The sequence below is a fragment of the Pelodiscus sinensis genome, chromosome 3, assembly GCF_049634645.1.
Source record: "Pelodiscus sinensis isolate JC-2024 chromosome 3, ASM4963464v1, whole genome shotgun sequence".
Lineage (NCBI taxonomy): Eukaryota > Metazoa > Chordata > Testudines > Trionychidae > Pelodiscus > Pelodiscus sinensis.
The window spans coordinates 77,625,686-77,646,423 of NC_134713.1; the positions used below are offsets into that span (position 1 = coordinate 77,625,686).

A 20,738-nucleotide genomic window follows, 5' to 3' on the forward strand; every position below is an offset into this window, starting at 1 on the left:
AACCATTTATTTTGCTAGCAGCTGAACTCTATTTTCAATTAGAGTCTGGGTCTGTCAATAAGTATACATCACGGCAATTATATATGGAACTAGACTCAGACTAAAACCACAGGGACCATCATGATCACCTGGTCTGACCACCTATACACTGAATGCCACAGAACATCACCCACTTTTGAAATAGACCCATGACCTCTGGCTGATACACTGAAATCCTCAAAGCTTGAGGAACATGGTCACCAATGCATCCTTGTTTCTGTAAGGCCCTGCTCTCTGCCTATACAGGCAGTCCCCGGGTTACGTACAAGATAGGGACTGTAGGTTTGTTCTTAAGTTGAATCTGTATGTAAGTCGGAACTGGCGTCAGCCACTGCTGAAACTGATCAGTTTCAACCGCAGCTGAATCTGGATGCCAGTTCTGACTTACATACAGATTCAATTTAAGAAACCCAGGCGTCCCCAAGTCAGCTGCTGCTGAAACTGATCAGCAGCTGATTCCAGGAAGCCTGGGACAGAGCAACTCTGCCTCAGGCTTCCTGTAGTCAGCCGCTGGTCAGTTTCAGCAGCAGCTGACTTGGGGATGCCTGGGGCAGAGCAGCTGGGGTGCTGCTGGGTTGCTCCAGTAGCGCTGCTCCTCAGCGCTACTGGAGCACCCCAACAGCACCCCAGCTGCTCTACCCCAGGCATCCTGATTCAGCCGCTGCTGAAACTGACCAGCAGCGGCTGAATCAGGATGCCTGGGGCAGAGCAGCTGGGGTGCTGCCGGGTTGGTCCGGAGCGGCACTGCAGGACCAACCCGGCAGCCCCCAGCTGCTCTACCCCAGGGGTAGGCAAGAAAAGCCTGGTCTGCTGGGGGGGGCACTAGCTGCACCACCCCCCCAGCAGACCAGGGGGACAGGAGCAAAGCCTTGGAGCACGCCCGCAGCGGTTCGTAAGTGCGGATCCGGGCGCGCTTGGGCTGTCCCCCTGCGGGCGTGCTCCGCGGCTTTGCTCCCCGTCTCCCTGATCTGCTGGGGGGGGGGGGAGGGTCGAGCAAAGCCGCCCAGGTGGCGGCTTTGCTCGGGTGGCCCTGGTCTGCTGGGGGGGGGTCCAGTGGCTTTGCTGGACCCCCCCAGCAGACCAGAGGAACAGGAGCAAAGCTGCCCAGGCAGCGGGAGTCCTGCCGCCTGAGCGGCTTTGCTCGGGTGTCCCTGGTCTGCTGGGGGGGTCCAGCGGCTTTGCTGGACCCCCCCCAGCAGACCAGGGAGACCGGGAGAAGCTTTTCTCGCCCCGGAGGACACGGGTGGCGACCCGCCGCCCGTGAGCTCCGGGGCGAGAAAAGCCCTGTTCGTAAGTGCGGATCCGCGTAAGTGGGGGACTGCCTGTATTGCAACTTTAAAGAGGAATTATACATTAGGCTAGGCTCATACTAGCTAATCCTCCGCAACAGACAGCTTGATCATGTTCAGTGAACAAAGTTCTGGGAGCCAAAAACCTTGTTTAAATTCAAGTTTGCCACCTGAGTTGCTCTGTAATCACTGTCTCCTTTTCCCAATATCAGGATCTTTTAACTAATCATTACACCCTAATACTGTAGATAGGAAATATTTATAAAACACTGAGCATATGTTTATTAAATTACAGGAACACGGTCAAGAAAAGCTTGACATTACTCCCTCTCTTTGGTACAGTGCAATAAATAGCGGGAACTTGTTAAAGTTTGTTTAAACTTGGCAGCACGTAGTAGCTTATTTTTCCAGACACATACATGGAAACTCAAGTTTACTAAATGAAAAATGGCTTAAATGATTAATAAATGCTTTTTTTTCTACCCTTACCAGATACTGGTGGTTTTTAACCTGTTCTAGCTCAGGAAAGGTTCTATGACTGACTGATAGTTCTAACACAAGTTCTGGACCCTAGATTTACTAAAGGTCACTAGTATTTTGCACTTTCTGCTTAATCTTTGGGAGCTTGTAGGATTGGAAAAATCTCTTCTCCTAGGTCAAGTGGGGAGAAAGCAGAGTCCGGGAGGGATCAAAGAATTTAGTTGGAATGGTCTTAAGCAAGCAAGAGGAGGTGGTACTGACTAAAAGGATAAAAAAAATTACTGGGGGGTGAGCTTTGCATTAAGATTTGCACATTTTCCCTCTAAAACTAATCACCACTCCTCTTAAGCTGAATAATTAATGAGGTTGTTCCACTGTGCTTCTCAGAGGTTTTGATCCTTTATTGTAGTAGATGAGCAAGCAAATTAAAGCAATAAAAAAGTGTAAAACAAAACAGATACAAAGTTGCTATTCTTTATTTTAAAATCAGTAATACTGACAGATTTCAAAAGCAATTCACACTCATAAGTGTTTCATATAATCTCTTGAAACCAAGTGTATGTTGAACATTATCATTTTAATGTTTTGATTTACTAAAAATAGATGTTTTTCAGCTTAGTTATTTATGCAGCTGCAAAATCATTAAGACCAGCATAAGGCTTGTGATACTCAGAGCCGCCAGTCATTCTAACATTCCCACACTTTAGCTTTCTCATAGAAACAAAAAATGCAGGACAACAAAAGAATAGGCATCAGTGACAGAAAATGTTTATCCTTAGAAAGCAGAGTAAGAGGCAATTCACTTATTTCTGCACTTACCTAAATATCTTTCAGGTCTGAGTTCCCCCCCCCCCACGCCCCCCCATCTCCTCCACACTTTGTATTTCACCAGAGAATTCTGAACACTGTCTACAGCACAATTTTCTTTAAGGCAATGTTACCCTGTTGCCTTCAATATTGACAGGATGGCCAGGAGAAGATTAGCATCTTTTTAAAAATCAGAACTAAACAAAGAGGCAAATTTTCTTTAAAACCACACACAATTTAGGCTCAGACTATAGCAGTGTTCACTTTCTTGTATAGCTTAAACTTGAACAACCAGTCCAACTCAGTTCATTCCAACACAAATAGCAGCTTTAGGATCTTCTAAAATTATTCTTATATCAAAAGCAGGGAGTCATCAATTTGCATTTTCCCCCCCAAAATTCTTCTTATGGTCCAGTTCCCATTGTATTTAACATAATACAAAATGTATACATTTACCATCTGCTGTATTGCCACAAGTCACAGCATTGTGTGCTGTCTAAAGCCCAATACTGTTAACAGGTAGCACTTCTGAACAACTCTATCCTTTTAACTGCTTGTCACTGCTCAGTGGCAACAGCAATATTCCAACCATGAAATAGCTGAAACAGAAGAAGTCTCTTAGTTTCTAGCAACCAGTGGTCCTGGTGCGTGGCAGGTTCATGGGATAGGCTGTATCTGCTTAACATTCCATTGTAATTTTAGTCAGCCAAAGGTATCAGGTCATATAATGAGTAATAGCTCTCAGAGCATAAAGTAGTTCAGCTTGCATCCGAGCTTCTACAAGAAGCAAATTAACATGAACCTTGGGGGGGAAAAAAAAAAAGATAAAGGTTATACATCTAGATACCTTTCTCCCTGCCACAAAGCTTGTAGGATGGGAAAGATTTCCAGCAGATGCTACAGGTGCAGTGCAGTTTTTAAATATTTTCAAAGGACCTTGTGGAAGGAACAGGGTAGTAGGAGAGAAGCAGGAGGTTGGTGGGTTTGATGCTATCATACATCACTCTCTAAGATAGGGTAAGAGCACAGCCAGATTAAAGATATGTTTGCAATACAAGTACTACAGCAGCACAGCTGCAGCTCTGTAACACCACCAAGACACTACAGCAAACCCACCTCAGAGGCAATAGCAAGTTTGAATAGTTCTATCAACATAGCTGTGTCTACAGTTAGGATAAGGTTGACGTAACTTCATCACCCATTACATGAATTATTCATAGCACTGAGACAGACCCAAGTGTTGGGATAGAGTAGGCCTAGGACCCCAGACCCCAGAGTTACCTTACTACAGCAAAATATAAGCTTTCATTTAAAAAAAATGTTTTGGCTCCATAGTTATAAACAAAAGCTTTAAGCCTTCAAGTATGTGCAACTGATGTCTGCATGAACCTGCAGGCAGCCTGAAGTAGTTAACATGTATAAATGAAACCATAAACATCAATAGGTGCTAACCCCAAGATCTCCTGCATAGGGGATACACCTCCCAGCACCATCATAAGAGTAAGGATGTTAAGTGGTGGGTAATTCGCTTATCACATAGTTGATAACATTTTTATCTACTACAGGATTAGTCGATAAGGGAAGGCTCATGCCAGCTCGAACAGCCCTTAACTGCAGGGGACCCCAGCTTCCCAAGAACAGGGGCTGCTGCAGGAGCATCCTGGGCCTGTCCTGGGCAGAGACTGCTTCCCGGCAGCCTCCCATCCCCCCCGCTACTGCCTCTGGGAGCGGCAGCACCATGGAGATGGTGCTAGGGGGAGCAGGCTTCTAAGCCAGCTCCACCTTGCTGCCTCTGATGCAAAGGCAGCAAGTGGGGGGTGGGAAAGCGAATAGTCGACCTGATTAACAGATAAGCCTAGGCCTATTGGTTAATCAATTACTTGACTACTTGCTTACATTCCTACTTGAGACAGCTGTGTGGCTGGAAAAGGCTATAGGGAATCTGATTCACATAGCAGCTGGGGTTTATCTGCATTAGAGACAAGTACTTTTGCGAGGGAGTGGGGGGGGCTGCTGCTCCTAGGTCAGAAAAACACTTTATACCACTGCCTTCTGAGGCATGGGATCATAATGCAAGGGACAGGCCAGAGTGGACCCCTTATGATGTACCATGGACTTGATTTTCTGGACTGGAGAGTCTGTTAAACTACTTATCTATAAACATAATTTAGTTAGCAATATATCTATTTCTCTCTACATAAGAAGAGAGTTTGCATAATAACCAGCAAGTAACTTTGTCTGTTTAGCTAGCTTATTTTAAAAAGACAAAAGTTATGCATAGTGGAAAGTGTATTTAGCAAATGTAGTATGATATTTATCCAACAGACGTGAGATCAAAGTATGCCATAACTGAAACACAATGATTCTGTGATTATTATAGCATACTGTGGCTACTACCATTACCACCAAATCTACTGAGCTACTCAGAATACATGCAGGCAGTACCTTCTCAGAATGTTTGAACTGTCTCCAGAAGCTATCATACATTCTTTTTGTGGTTTTTTCAGGAGTGCACACCACAGTTTTGATGTAAACTTTAAAGCTGCGGTCCAGCAACTGATTAATTTCACCATAGTCATAATCATCATATCTGTTCAGAATTGAAAGGAAAATACTTTCATTTTCCTGTCCAGCAATCCTAGAATTTCACTTATGTTTCAGACTACTGTATACAATTAGTTATTCCAGCCGTGAACAGACATTTTTCAGAAATACTCATTTCTAATCCACTTAAGTAGAGTCATGCTTCTATATTGGTACAGTGGCAATGAAATTTATCACTGAGAGCATAATAAATGTAATTCCTTCCCTCAGGAAAACAAATGTTGAGGGTAGCAGCAAAACTAACTGTTTTCTATAAGGAAGATGACTGGACCAACCTTATTCCAAACATACAATGGATATAGTTCCAAATTGCACGTCTAAGCATGGAGGTATCTACATCTTTGTGCATAGCCATTGTATTATATGTCAGATTGTAAGCAATATGGAACTTCTCATCAATCAGCTGCCCCACATCTGGGTAAAGACGATTAACCAGGGAATAGCCATGGTCCTCCCAAGAATAGTCCTTAAAATAAAGAAAGCTAAAATAACAACATGTTTCACGAAGATACATTTAAGTTCTAGCTCTTCAATTTCTTTTATCAAGTATAATCATTATAAATGTATTGCTCGAGAGAAAAATACTTATTTAAAAACAAATAAATAAATCTTGTCTTCAAGGCAATAGCTTGTACCAAAAATGTGTCACTCATTCTAAATGGTACAATTAAACATATTGATTGTATGCATTTTTGATGCTGGTTATTGATCACGTTTCTGTTACCTGAACACGGAAAGTAGGTACATGCATTCCATGTCTGGAAAAGTCTTTATACCCATAGCTTGTATCCTCAAAGTGGCGAGATACATCTCTTGTAAGTGCTGATTCCTCATCCTCTGTGAAAAATAAAGGGTAGGCATTTCACAAATTAATCTAGACATATTCCAGCAAGAAAACAAAAATGGAAGAGCACCTGTGAAGCTATTATGGAATCTCTCTCAACAGTACAATAAGTCAAGGTAACACTTCCTGTTCTTCTGCCCCCTGCCATTATCTCTCCCCCCCCCCCCCCCCCCCGGCTCCAAGACACAATCCTAATACACACAGAACTCCTGCAAAACTAGGTTACCGGGGAGTTAGTAATTTGTAGTAGAACCAGTGAAAGATATGGCTATTTCCTGCAATATCCTTGGGCGACCATACTCTTATGGTGTTCTTCCCCTCTGTTGAGAAACACTGTTCCGTTTGTCAGAAGCTGGAAATGGGTGCCAGAGGAAGGATCACTTGATGGTTACCTTTCTGTTCATTCTTTCTAGAGTACCTCACATTGGCCACTGTCAAAAGACAGGATATTGAGCTAGATGGGCCTTTGGTCTGACCCATATGGCCGATCTTATGTACTAAATTAGTCTTAACTATCTTTGAGATCTACAGAATTAAATGAAATGGTTTATGTATTATTGTGGGCCAGAACTGTATGTAACCTCTCTAGGGGTTTTGGTTTTCCTGGGGAATATTTAAGAAAAGGTAAAAGCAAATTTCCCAACTCCTATTATAAAAAAAAATCCTACACAATGACCTGAGAAGAAGGTCTTTGCAGATATCCTGTTACTAGAGGCCAACATCAAGGTTCCAAGCTGTACAAAGAAACAGCTGCTCTGCCCAGTCTGTTCTAAATCTGAATCAGTTATGAAATTGGAATCACAGGGAAACTGAATTGTGGGTTTGAAGGACTGACATCTATCAGAGCTTGAGGTTGAGTTGTGGTGATCTCAGATATGGTTTTTAGTATGTATGTAGGTTATTTTAATGTTTTTTTCTGTAATGCTTTCACTTTTAGAATAAATGTGCTTGCTTAGAAAAACTTGTATGGAAACTTGTAATGCAGCTGTTCCTAGCCTTCAATGAGATAGTAAAGCGCAGACACTGGCCTGTTTGGGCAGTTTGGCTTGCTGAGGGTATCACAGTGCAGGTAGGAAGTGGTGCAGCCTTGAAATTCCCTGTCCAGGAGGGCGAGAGATGTGGGTCTTTACTCAAGAGAGGTGAAGGTTGAAGAGCCAGGTGCCTAAAGTGAGTGCACTTGAGCAATCCCAGAGGAAGAACAATGGTATAGTTGCCAGAATGAGGCTAGCACCCAGTGTACAAAGTCCTTTCCAGATGTTCAAGAAACTGGCTCCATATTTTACTCATCCTTTTATCCTCTGCTTATCAAGGTTCTTCACTAGGTAAGCAACTAGGAACTGTAGCAAGAGTGGCAAAAGCCTGGTTTCACTTACAGACAATCTCTGCACTCTAAGACATGCACAACCTCTCTGGCTAATTTTAAAGGTTCTGGATATGTACAACCTACTACAGCTTCAAGAATATGGCTCTCTAGGAGCAATTCCTTGAAGGAAAAGTCCAGTTTGTTTTATATATACATGCAAAAACCACAGGTATCAAACATCTTGCTCCTACTTTCAGAATTTCAAGGACAGGAAGTGGATTTTTTGGGTGATAAGAACTTAGACTCATAGACTCCAAGGTCAGAAGGGACCATTATGATCATCTAGTCTGACCCCCTGCACAGTGCAGGCCACAAAATCTCATCCACCCCTCCTAGAATAATCCTCTCACCTATATCTCAGATATTGAAGCCTTCAAATACTTTGAAGACCCCAAGATGCAGAGATCCTCTAGCTGTGATCTGTACCCCATGCTACAGAGGAAGGCGAAAAACCTCCAGGGCCTCTGCCAATCTACCCTGGAGGAAAATTCCTTCCCGACCCCAAATATGGCGATCAGCTAAACCCTAAGCATGTGGGCAAGACTCATCAGCCAGACACCCAGAAAGTTCTCTATACTAACGCCTATCATCCCTCCATTGACCTATTTCCCACTGATAATGAATGGTCAACTAGATACCAAGATCCTGTTATCTCATCAAACCATCCCCTTCATAAACCCATCTAGTTTAATCTTGAAACCAGATAGATCTTTTGCCCCCACTACTTCCCTTGGAAGGCCGTTCCAGAACTTCACTCCTCTAATGGTTAGAAACCTTCTTCTAATCTCAAGTCTAAACTTCCTAATAGCCAGCTTATATCCATTTGTTCTTGTGTCCACATTGGTATTAAACTTAAATAATTCCTCTCCCTCCCTGGTATTTATCCCTCTAATATATTTAAAAAGTGCAATCATGTTCCCCCTCAGCCTTCTTTTGGTTAAAGTAAACAAGCCAAGCTCCTTGAGTCTCCTTTCATAAGACAGGTTTTCCATTCCTCGGATCATCCTAGTGGCCCTTCTTTGTACCTGTTCCAGTTTGAATTCATCCTCCTTAAACATGGGAGACCAGAACTGCACACAGTATTCCAAATGGGGTCTCACCAATGCCTTGTATAATGGCACTAACACCTCCTTATCCCTACTGGAAATACCTCGCCTAATACATCCCAAGATCGTATTAGCCTTTTTCACGGCCATGTCACAATGGCGGCTCATAGTCATTCTATAATCAACCAGGACTCCGAGGTCCTTCTCCTCCTCCGTTACTTCCAACTGATGTGTCCCCAGCTTATAACTAAAATGCTTGTTATTAATCCCTAAATGCATAACCTTACACTTCTCACTATTAAATTTCATCCTATTGCAACTAGAGCTCTAGATCTTACAAGTCACATTTTAATCTGGAGAAAATTTCTGTAGAAGAACCCAGAATTAGGCTGATCGAAGACCTCAAGTACAATCTTGTATTTACTTGAAAAACAATACTCCCTCCACGTTCAACTTGTACACATCAGTGATTAATATTTGCTACTATTGCTGAAGTAAGCAATTACATTTTTGTTTATGCAATAAAATACAACAAAAATATGACTTTCTTGGTAACTGGTAGATGTTTGAAGTATGTTGATTTCTCCAACACATTTAGCTAAGTTTAAATAACCACTATTTTCACCTGAACAACACACAAACATGCTTTCTCTCTTCTCTCTCTCAAAACGTGTAGCCATCTCCTCTTGGCTGGCTTCCTCTTCATCTCTGCACTCTTGTAGCTTCTTCATTTTCTCCATAAGTTCTTCTACTTCACAGAAAGATTCTGTAGTCTTAAAATGAAAGAGACACACATTCACACTTTATTGCTCTATGTACTAGTACATTGTAATTGTGATACAATCCGTCAAGCCCAAAAGGTTAAAAACTCAGATTCCCACCTTGATTTGCAGCTCATCTTAATGTTTTAAAAATGTTATGTCTAGAAAGACTCCTCTTATGTAGAGTTATATTGATATCACTGCTCTGGTATGATTTTATTAAAGCTTTAAATAAAATTGTAAGCCAGAATAAGTACATTATGATTTGAACAGTATCCAGAGTCAAAAAATAATATTTATGCAACAAAAAGGAACTCTAAAACAAACATCCATCAGGCAATAGCAAATACAATCCTCATCTTCAATGTTCCCACCTTTGCCCAATCAGTCCTCTACTTCCTGTCTGTCTCATGTAGTATGCTTGTTCTTCCAGGGAAAGCCTGAGTAAATCGGTATCTTGCATTGTGCCCATGTTGTCCATGTAATTAAGGAAATCATATGCAAACACTTGGAAGGTAATAAAGTGATAGGGAATAGCCAGCATGGGTTTGTGAAGAACAAGTCATGCCAAACTAATCTGATAGCTTTCTTTGATAGGATAACGAGCCTTGTGGATAAGGGAGAAGCGGTGGATGTCATATACCTAGACTTTAGTAAGGCATTTGATACGGTCTCGCATGATATTCTTATTGATAAACTAGGCAAATATAACTTAGATAGGGCCACGATAAGGTGGGTGCATAATTGGCTGGATAACCATAGTCAGAGAGTTGTTGTTAACGGTGCTAAATCCTGCTGGAAAGGGATAACAAGTGGAGTTCCGCAAGTGTCTGTTTTGGAACCCGTACTGTTCAATATCTTCATCAATGATGTAGATATTGGGATAGAGAGTACACTTATTAAGTTTGCAGATGATACCAAACTGGGTGGGGTTGCAACTTCTTTGGAGGATAGGGACATAATTCAAAATGACCTTAGCAAGTTAGAGAAATGGTCAGAGGTAAACAGGATGAAGTTTAATAAAGAGAAATGCAAAGTGCTCCACTTAGGAAAGGAACAATCAGTACCATACATACAAGATGGGAAGCGACTGTCTAGGAAGGAGCATGGCAGAAAGGGATCTAGGGGTCATAGTGGACCACAAGTTGAATATGAGTCAACAGTGTGATGCTGTTGCAAAAAAAGCAAATACGATTCTAGGTTGTATCAACAGGTGTGTTGTAAGCAAAACTCGTGAAGTCATTCTGCCGCTCTACTCTGCACTAGTTAGGCCTCAGCTGGAGTACTGTGTCCAGTTCTGGGCGCCACATTTCAAGAAAGATGTGGAGAAATTGGAAAGGGTACAGAGAAGAGCGACAAGAATGATTAAAGGTTTAGAGAACATGACGTATGAAGCCAGGCTTCATGAACTGGGCTTGTTTAGTTTGGAAAAAAGAAGATTAAGGGGGGACATGATAGCGGTTTTCAAATATCTAAAAGGGTGTCACAAGGAGGAAGGAGAAAATTTGTTCCTCTTGGTTTCTGAGGACAGGACAAGGAGTAATGGGCTTAAAGTGCAGCAGGGGAGGTTTAGATTGGACATTAGGAAAAAATTCCTAACTGTCAGGGTGGTCAAATATTGGAATAAATTGCCAAGGGAGGTGGTGGAATCTCCCTCTCTGGAGATATTTAAGAACAGGTTAGACAGACATCTGTCAGGGATGGTGTAGACAGAGCTTGGTCCTGCCTTGAGGGCGGGGGGGCTGGACTTGATGACCTCTCGAGATCCCTTCCAGTCCTATGATTCTATGTGCCCAGACTCTTATCAAGATGGCAGAAGGGTGGTTCCAGTGTCAAGGAACCCACACTGAAAATGCCCCACACCAGTGTTTCCTCAACCAGTAGTACAAGTACCCTTAAGGGTACTTGAGAGAAGTCTGGGGTGGGGAGGAGGGGTATATCAACACAAAAAAGAAATTCAGTTTTCTCCAAATTTCAGTTTAGTTTTACAGTGTTTTCTTATTTTTATATTTTTTACATCCAAAAATATCACCACCTGACTGGCTACAATTAGTAAGAGGTGTTTATCCTCCAGAAAAGCACAGATTAAAAAAAAGTATCTTGACAACTGATATTATGTGGACATTCAGAAGCTGTAGAATCACAGAACACTAGAACTGGAAGGGACCTTGACAGGTCATCGAGTCCAGTCCCCTGTTCTCACAGCAGGACCATACCATCTAGAATGACCAGCTAAACCCCCAGTTTGCCAATTGGAATGACAAATGGAAGGCAGACACACTCAACTGAGGGAACAAAGATGTAACTGCCACTTCTGATTGCTTCCCCCAGCTTATCATTTCACCCTGATCTAAGTTTAGCTTAAACTACCCCTTCCTCCATCCAAGTTCACACAGACACTGGGTAAATCACTCTGTTTTGCCGCTAAAGTTCAGTGAAATGGAAATGCAGAACATCTCATTCACTTATTTGATTAATGAAAAAACACCTTAGTATGAACTTATTAGAACTGGAGATTGTTATGTGCTCAAACTCCTAAATAGTAATAGATCTTTACCGAAATGCCTCTGATTGGGCTGACATGAGTTTCATCTACTCCATGGTTGCCATTTGTAATATCACAGATGCAGTAGTTACTGACAGAGGGAAGCTTGAATGTGTGACCACCCTCACAATGAATTTCTGGGCTTATTCCACAGCCAAATGTGAAAGAAGCAAGTGAATGGTAGTGTGTAAGGAGAACAACAGCGTGGATCAGCTCTGCCAGGGACCAGCTATGCTCTTCAGTCTTCAGAAGTTGCTTTAAAAGAAACACAAGATTTTGTAAAAAATATAACTGTACAGGTGCATCAGAAATGTCAACAACCTAATTAATTTAGTCCCACAAACTTTTTAATGCACCTGTCAATACAATCGCTGGAAAAAAAGCTAGTCTTCTAGAATTCAAATTATCTCATTATGTCCTTCAGTAGGCTGGAAGCCACACAGATTAATGCAGAGTTTACACTCAAAAAAGGACCAGAGAGTGAGATAAGGGGCCAAAAACAGGTTATGAGGCAACTGGCAATATTATGAGTAATATCCTCATAATATTACTTTCAAAAGACCAATTTTCCTACCCGCCCTGGGTAACCCATAACATTGCCATAATCAATTCTTTTCTCAATGGATTGTCAGTAAGAAAACTAGCAATACAAGAAGAGAGGGGCCTGTAGTAATGGGGTCACACAGGTAAGCTTTTTGTCAAAAAATAGTAATTGGATCAGCTGCAGTGGTTTCATTGTTTCCACTGAAGTCAGGAGGGCTGGGCTGGGCTTTACAAATTTCACACCATTTATAAAACCATGCTGTTAACTCAAAACTTCAAGTTCAGCATGCACAGGCAAAAAAAAAAAAAGCACAGTATTTAGCCTCTCTCAGCAGTCTCGGAAAGCCCCAGGCAGTTCTTAGTCAATAACGCGCCTAAAGAAAGTGGGGTGAACAGTGCTCAAGACTCCATCTTCCCTAGTGGCTCCACGTAGGAGGAATTATCTGTAGCTCACAAGTTGCTGTAAACCCCAGCTTCCCCTTCAGACAGGAACGAGTGGGAGGTTCTTGGCCTTTGCAAAGAGGATGCTCCTTCCCCTCTTGCACAGCCAGCCTTTGCTTCCCCACCTGGCAGACATTTCTCAGAGAAAGTAACACGCTCTTTCCCCACTGAGCAAAAAGCAGTGGCAGAAGAGCTGCTCTGAACAGCAGCTGCCAGACAAGGAAGAGACAAGGGACTTTGGAAGGAGAGCTTTATATTTCAGGTTATATTTTTATACATAAAATTTGCTTAGATGTGAACATCATGGACTCAGAAGAGGAGTAGAGACAGTCCCCGAGTTACGCGGCTATGATTTAGGTCGGATCCGCAGTTACGAACGGGGTTTGCTGCCCATCTCCCTGGTCTTCTGAAGACAAGCAGACCAGGGAGATGGGAAGCAAAGCCTTTGAGGACACTGGCAGCAGGACAGCCGCGGCACGTCTGGGCTGTCCGCTGCCCGCGTGCTCCGCGACTTTGCTCCACGTCTCCCCAGACCAGGGAGACGGGGAGCACGCAGGCAGCGGACAGCTCAGACGTGCCGCGGCTGTCCCGCTGCCAGCGTGTTCCGCGGCTTTGCTCCCCGTCTCCCTGGTCTGCTGGAGATCAACAGACCAGGGAGACGGGGAACAAAGCAGAGCAAAGCCGCGGAGCACGGGGGCAGCGGGACAGCCCAGACGCACTGCGGCTGTCCCGCTGCCGGCGTGCTCCGCGGCTTTGCTCCGTTTTGCTCCCCGTCTCCCTGGTCTGCTCGTCTGCTGGAGACCAGCAGACCAGGGAGACGGGGAGCAAAGCCGCAGAGCATGCAGGCAGCAGGACAGCTGCGGCGCGTCTGGGCTGTCCCGCTGCCCCCGTGCTCCGCGGCTTTGCTCCGGACGCCTGTGGTACAGCAGCTGGGGCGCTGCCGGTTGGTCCCGTAGCGCCGCTCTGGGCGCTACTGGACCAACCCAGCAGCACCCCAGCTGCTCTGCCCCAGGCGTCCCCAAGTCAGCCGCTGCTGAAACTGACCAGCGCTGACTACAGGAAGCCCGAGGCACAGTTGCTCTGCCCCGGGCTTCCTGGAATCAGCCGCTGATCAGTTTCAGCAGCAGCTGACTTGGGGACGCCTGGGGTTCTTAAGTTGAATCTGTATATAAGAACTGGCATCCAGATTCAGCCTGTTGAAACTGATCAGTGGCTGATTCCAGGAAGCCCGGGGGCAGAGCAACTCTGCCTCGGGCTTCCTGTAGTCAGCCGCTGGTCATTTTCAGCAGCGGCTGAATCTGGATGCCAGTTCCGACTTACATACAGATTCAACTTAAGAACAAACCTACAGTCCCTATCTTGTACGTAACCCGGGTACTGCCTGTATGTATATTTTGTTTACATATACCCTAGAGACTCCAGCCTACTGTTCAAAATGCATGGTTTTCAATAATTCAGTTAAAAATGTGCTGATGGCCTGTTTTTATGCCTTTTTGCCATCTTGAAAATACTGAGTATTTCTGGGCGTCTTGAGCATTGATCACCATCTTGAAAATACTGAGCAGGAGAAATGTATAATGAACTTGTTTTAAGAAGGTACATAGTTAAACACCCTCTACTGTGAAGACAAGTGAAATCTCTCAGCGCTTCAGCCATTTTAAAAGTAGGTTCTACACAGCCTCAGGTAGAGCGTACAAAATCAGGTGCTACATGCCAGTGACATACCATCACATTTTAAATATAAAAACACATCCATGCTACTGAGGGTTATATATCATGGCTGACAGAGTCACAGTGTGATACAACAACATGCAATTCGTACAAAGTATTACTAGTTCTAAATAAGACTTTACTCAGTAAGATGAGATCTGTAATTACTTTGAGTTTGTGATGTCATTTCCATAATGATTACAGTACTCCAGCTACAAAGTGCCCTGGGCATTACAAGTATCAAAATTACAAATAAAACCACTAGAAAAAATTAGCTCTCTCCTCAGCCTCAAGAAATTAAGATTGTATTCAATATAGTAAGAATGCATAGGGTGTTGCATAAGAGAAAACTAACCTCAATATGCTCTTTGGTGATAAGCCAAGGACGATGAGCCAATATTTTATTCAGTTCTCCTAAATTTTGAAGTTTATGAGGTGCATTCTCTAGGCCATTCAGCCATTTTGGGTCTCCTCCAACATGAAGGAAGTCATCAACATGGAGGTTAACTAAATAGGAGCATTGATGTCTTGCTGCAGCCTAGAAAGAAAAATGATAAAAATCTTCGCAAATTAGCTCCTTACAATGATGCAAATCTTCGTTAAAATGCAAGAGTCTGCACTGCTCAAAAAACAAAAGTTTATAATTGACACAGTAGCCTGTTTCAATAATTCCTCTTAAGAATACACAACTAAACATTTTGCATTCATATCCACCATAACAATGTTTTGATTTTGCATATTTAAAATCTAATCTAAAATTGACTTGTGGGAAATTGATTCTGAAGTTCTGTCTGTACATGCCAGAAAAACTGTCACTTTTCCAGTAAGGAATGGGATTACACATGTTTAACTCAAAGAATAATAATCCCCACTGCTAGTTTAGATAAGGCCCAGATTTTTAAAATAGCTTAAATGAACAGATTTGCTGAATTAGCACAATAGAGACTACATCTGTTATAGTTAATTATAACAATTTTGTTCCAATCTGAAGATTCTGAAAATTTGCCACTGGTAAAGTTATTTATATTGAAGTGTGCTGGACGAGACACAGATTGTTAAAAACCAGGCTTACAAAACCAGGTTTGAGGTATATATGAATCTGATAGCAATATATAAATAATCACTACAATTATCTTTTTCCTCCTCCGATCCTTTTTGAAAGCATGAGCATTTATACCATTAGCATTAATTTCATTAAACTGTAGTTAAAAAAGGAAGAGATAGCATTCTATATAACATAAAATACTTCAGGCAATTACCCCGGGATTTCCTTTAACATACATTGAAAGGCCTTTGGCTCAGCTGAAATAACAAAATGTGGTTAACATCTGTTAAAAAAAAAAAAGGATGAAAGAAAGAAAGTTACTAAAATAGCTATTTCTGCTTGCTGCTCTCCAACATACCATTATCCCTATGTAGTGTCGGTAATGAAGAGGCAATGGACCATCCATCTGCAGTAGATAGTGCTGAGTTTTCAGAAAACTTTCTAGATATTGTGGATGGAAAACCATCACTAAAGTGATGTTGTCCAAACGGCCCAAAGTAGCAAAAGAATCTGCAAACAATGTATGCATCTGGGAATCTTCATTTCCCACTTGAAGAATCTGTTTGAATTAAAGAAAGCTTTAGAAATGTTTTCCAAAGTATAACAACCATCATTGAATATACCACATAGATCTCAGACCCCAATTAGGTTTCGGAGGCCATTCCTGCTAAATGATAATTTAATGTTTATTACATTTCTTTAGAAATCCTAGTTAAGTCTGCAGTCATTACATGTGACATTTTGAGGTGCAGCGCTGAAATTCTGATTTCATGTAGGTAATATCTCACATCTCTGGCAGGGCCAGTTCACACTGATCTCACAGCATAGTTTAGCCACTGTGGAAAACAGCAGCAAACAGAACGAAATGTAGTGAGATATCTATAAAAGGCATAAATGCTGTTTAAAAAAACAGTTAAGAGCTACCTGGGTACTTGGCAATAGTGGGAAATCAAGGATTAATACCTCAAACTTCCCACACAACTGACCACATTCGCATCAGAATTCCTCTTTGAGCTGAAGGAATGCTGCTAAACTTCTGTTCATTTAGAGAAATGGTAAGAATTCATAAAAAAAACAAAAACAACAATCACTAGAACTGGGATACAAGCTCGTCCTTGTGGACCAGTGAGAGGATCCAGCCCACATTTGAATACTGCAGATGGGACAGGACAAATGATTATCATTACAAAAAAACAACTGATTTCTTTTGTAAAATGTGTGTAGAAGTGCTATGAAAATTCCACATGGCCATTACTGCTTTCTACTTTAGCAGAACCATTGCCAGTTTCATGATAATTTATTATGATCAACAGTCTTCAAAATATTTTGCAGATCAACAGCTGTTCTAAAACGATGTTGGTCCTAAATGACTTTTACTTAAAAGCATATAGCTCACTGTGTATTTGCAAACAACATACCTCCTCCTCTGGGATGAATCTGCTTGGTCCATGTCCCAGTGGTCTAGGAATTCTAATTCCAAGTTCCTAGAAAAGAAAATTACACCATCTCAATTTTCAGCTATAAACATTTCAACTGTGGCTTCAAGGAAGAAAAAAGAGCTCACCAAACAAACAGAACTTTGCTTGTTTTACTGGAACATTCTGTACATATGCAATTATTTTTCTATGTATGCTTCATAACTAACCACACTTATTTACAATATATGGTACTGCTCTGGTTAAAAACAATATAACCTGCTTCACAGAAAACCTTCATTTTGCATAAAATACTTGGCAGAGTGTCCAGAACAAGGAGTTCAGTACATAGCCAGTCATGTGATATGTCACTGATGCAAAATGAGATTGATGCGTGTCTGCACATCTGCAGTAAACCAGCACACCAGTATCTGTGCATCTGTCAGGAAATGAAACAGCTGTAACCTTAACCCAATTGTTTTTTTCAACCTTAGAGGTGTGTGTGAATCACAAAAGGTATCTGTAAATAAAGAGCAAGCAAACAGAAACTTAAGAAAATTAGCTCTTTGAGACTGACAGAGAAAGACAGGCAATTCCATCCAACCTGAAAAAACGAGCTGTTTATCACAACACTTTTGCTGAAACACAGACAACTTATCTCGATACCTTATCCGTGTTCACAACCACTGGTTATTTTCATTATACAGGCAGTCCCCGGGTTACATACAAGATAGGGACTGTAGGTTTGTTCTTAAGTTGAATTTGTATGCAAGTCGGAACTGGTACATATTGTAGGGAAAACTCTAGCCAAACATTTCTCCAGAGCTCAGTTTTATTCTCCCACACCTCACTTCCCTCAGTCCTTTATTCTCAAGCTGAAGTGTCTGCTGAGAAAAGCCGCTCCGTGTCTCCCTGGTCTGCTGGGGGGGGGCCCGCTATCTTCGCGTCTCCCTGGTCTGCTGGGGGGAAGCAGCTAGTGCGGGGTTGTCTCACCCCGTTTGTAAGTAGGGATCCGATGTAAGTCGGATCCATGTAACCCGGGGACTGCCTGTACTGTAAGACTGCTGCATCTGGGAATTCTGAGGCTCGGTTATTCCCTCAGAATGCAGGTAACAAGCATGCACTTTGAAGGGAATTGCTTGGATCTTACTGGGGAGAATGTGTAGTAGTAAGGTTACTACTTTCTCCTCCCTCAAATCCATCCTCAAGATGCAACTGTCCTATGACTTATGATCCCAGTTACTCTAAGCTATTTGGGATATAGACTATGTTTGTTCAGCATCTAGCACAATAGGATACCCTGACTGGGGTCTTTCGGAACTACTGCTGTATAAATAAGCAATAGTAACAAATCTCTTTATCTGTCATGCCTGCTCCATCTTAAAAGCCAGATAAAAAGAATGTTATGGTTGCAAAGGTAAGAACCAAAAGTTACAGCTAAGTTTGGGCTTTTTGTGTCTCTTTGTGCATTACAATATAGTTTTAAAATCATCCATCACACAGGAAAGAGCCTCACCTCACTCTACCCATGGAATTTACATAGCTCCTGTAACAGTTCTCAAGATGTCTTGGACTGAGTCACTTTGTTACACACTGCCTCTTGCTTGGAGTCTTGCTTGTGCTTAACTGAGTGGCAGCTCCCAGATACCACCAGCCCATTAGCCATTCACATAATCTCCTCTTTTCTACACCTGCTGCCCTTACTTTGCCTCGCGGTTTAACAATAGATACATGCACTCCCAGAGTCCTTTTGAAGCATTTCCCTGTAGTATCAAGCCCCTTATCCACTGAACATTCACAGAAATACCAGATCTGCTATCCCCAGACATATAGTATACACGCCAGCTTGTTAGAGTCAACTCAGGATCATCACCTAGTTTAATATTGCAGCATTTAAATACATTTATAGTAAAAATAACAAATATTTAAAGATTCCAGTTATAAATACAGGAAAAATAGTTACATATAAAAATAAAACCATAACTTGTTTTCTAGAAACTAAATTTAACTAAACGGGTTAATGTCATGTCTAAAGGTGTATCTTACCTCTGAAGTCCTCTACAGCTTTTCATACAAGTTTGGTTGAGACCTCATTTTCATGAATGTAAATACATGGTCTGTTTATTTCTTTGGTGCAGGATAAAGGAATAAATTTTATATTCTACTTATATCCTCCCCCCCCCACACACACAAGTTTATTGCTTACACTCAGACAGTTTACCCACTGTAGTTTCTTTTTGCATTCCTTCTCTGGTGGGTCACATCTTACATCTTTTAAATAACTTTGTACATAAGTGTGCATCCACTGTGAACAAAACATCTTGTCTGATAAATGTTTTTCATTTCTGCAAATGACTCATACCATGACTAAGAACGTATTTGCAAATTACACACACACACACACACACTCCCTTACATAGTATCTGTGCTTATATATGCACAAGGATATTTATGACCAAAGTTACCCTGTATTTCATTTAACACCCCACATGACATTCTTTGGTGAACTAGAATTTACATATTAGAACCAGGACATTCTTGTATCCTTTTTGCCAGTTAACATTAAATGATTCTTGGGTCACAGCCCTGATTACTGTAATATCTGTGTGCATCATATCTAATGAATGTATCCATTACTTCACAGAAGAGTTGTGTGAAGTGCAAGTGTCCTGATCAAAGTCTCTCTGTCTTAGTTTATGCCTACACTGATATCCAAGGTGTGATTGCTACCTGGCTTGACATACCCACACTTAAAAGCTACAATTAGCAGTATGGACACAGATACACAGGCTGAAGTGCAGGCTATAATTATAAGTATGTGCATAGATTGGAGACCCTCAATTACAAACAGAAATCTGTGCCATTGAATCTAAAGTGTGATTTTTAAGCTATGCTATAGCATGTGTATTTCTAGCCATGCTGCAATCACGCATTAGATTGCAGAATATGCGTACTATAAATGACTTGTCCAACATAACAGAGAAAGTCTATGGCGGAGCAATGACTTGAATCTGGGTGTCTAAAATCAATGCTAGTGCCCTTCCATGGAATATCTTCTCTCTCAGGGAATGTTTTTCAGTTGGTGGAAATTTGTTTATGTACATATATGCTGTCTGAACATTTGGCCCTCAAAGTGCATGCTAAATGGTACACAACTAATGCAGCAGGTGTATAACCTTAATTATGTTTCCCAATAACCACTCTTCTTTCACTACATCCTACCTCATTCCAACATCTTGTTCAGTACATTTTAATCACATACCAAAATTCTACATCCGGATGTGCTTCAAGCAGCAGCATGCTCATTTAAAAAGACAATTATTCAAATGTTTACATGCAAACTGTATACAGCTTATTATTATTAGAGAAGTTCCCAAAAAAGGTTCAGTTGCATAATATTTGGAAAAAGTATACATTTCTACTTGAGTACTCAAAAGCATCTATATTGTGTCCCACTAACCTTAAAACAAAACATCGCCCTCTTCGATCAAACATGGGAAATTTCATCCCAAAAGGCTGAAGTTGAGAGCAAATGAAACACGGCCTTTATAATGGGAATGCCTAGACTTTAGCTGTTGCTACACCATTTGCACTCACTACATATTTTCTCTGACCTCTGGTTCTCCTCACAGGTTACCAACTATTAAAGCATGACTATATTTGTCTGTGACCACAAAAAATCTCTCCTAAAACTCAGTTAACAGTTTTATCACCAGAGGATGATGCACTTATCAACTGTTAATTTGCAATAACCAATTCATTTTATGAGCTGAAGACTGACCACAAACCAGTCTGCAGTTTATTTC

General features: G+C 41.7%; 1 protein-coding gene across 8 annotated transcripts in view; it reads right to left on the bottom strand.

The window, feature by feature from the left end:
• Nucleotides 1–20,738, bottom strand: part of SESN1 (sestrin 1) — a 130,324-nt gene that overhangs the window by 12,936 nt on the left and 96,650 nt on the right. For 4 of the 8 annotated variants that reach the window (XM_006123187.4, XM_025184721.2, XM_075923088.1 and 1 more), the window contains exons 2-10: nt 16,936–17,001; nt 15,876–16,076; nt 14,828–15,010; nt 11,791–12,033; nt 9,098–9,245; nt 5,944–6,056; nt 5,495–5,685; nt 5,061–5,205; nt 2,269–3,417 (exon numbers count right to left, since the gene is read on the bottom strand). In XM_006123187.4, the coding sequence (XP_006123249.1) occupies nt 3,331–3,417; nt 5,061–5,205; nt 5,495–5,685; nt 5,944–6,056; nt 9,098–9,245; nt 11,791–12,033; nt 14,828–15,010; nt 15,876–16,076; nt 16,936–17,001 (1,377 nt within the window). In that variant the 3' untranslated portion in view covers nt 2,269–3,330. Of the gene's footprint in view, nt 1–2,268; nt 3,418–5,060; nt 5,206–5,494; nt 5,686–5,943; nt 6,057–9,097; nt 9,246–11,790; nt 12,034–14,827; nt 15,011–15,875; nt 16,077–16,935; nt 17,002–20,738 lie in introns of those variants that run through there. The other 4 variants (XR_012902192.1, XR_012902191.1, XM_006123188.4 and 1 more) reach the window with 1 other exon arrangement.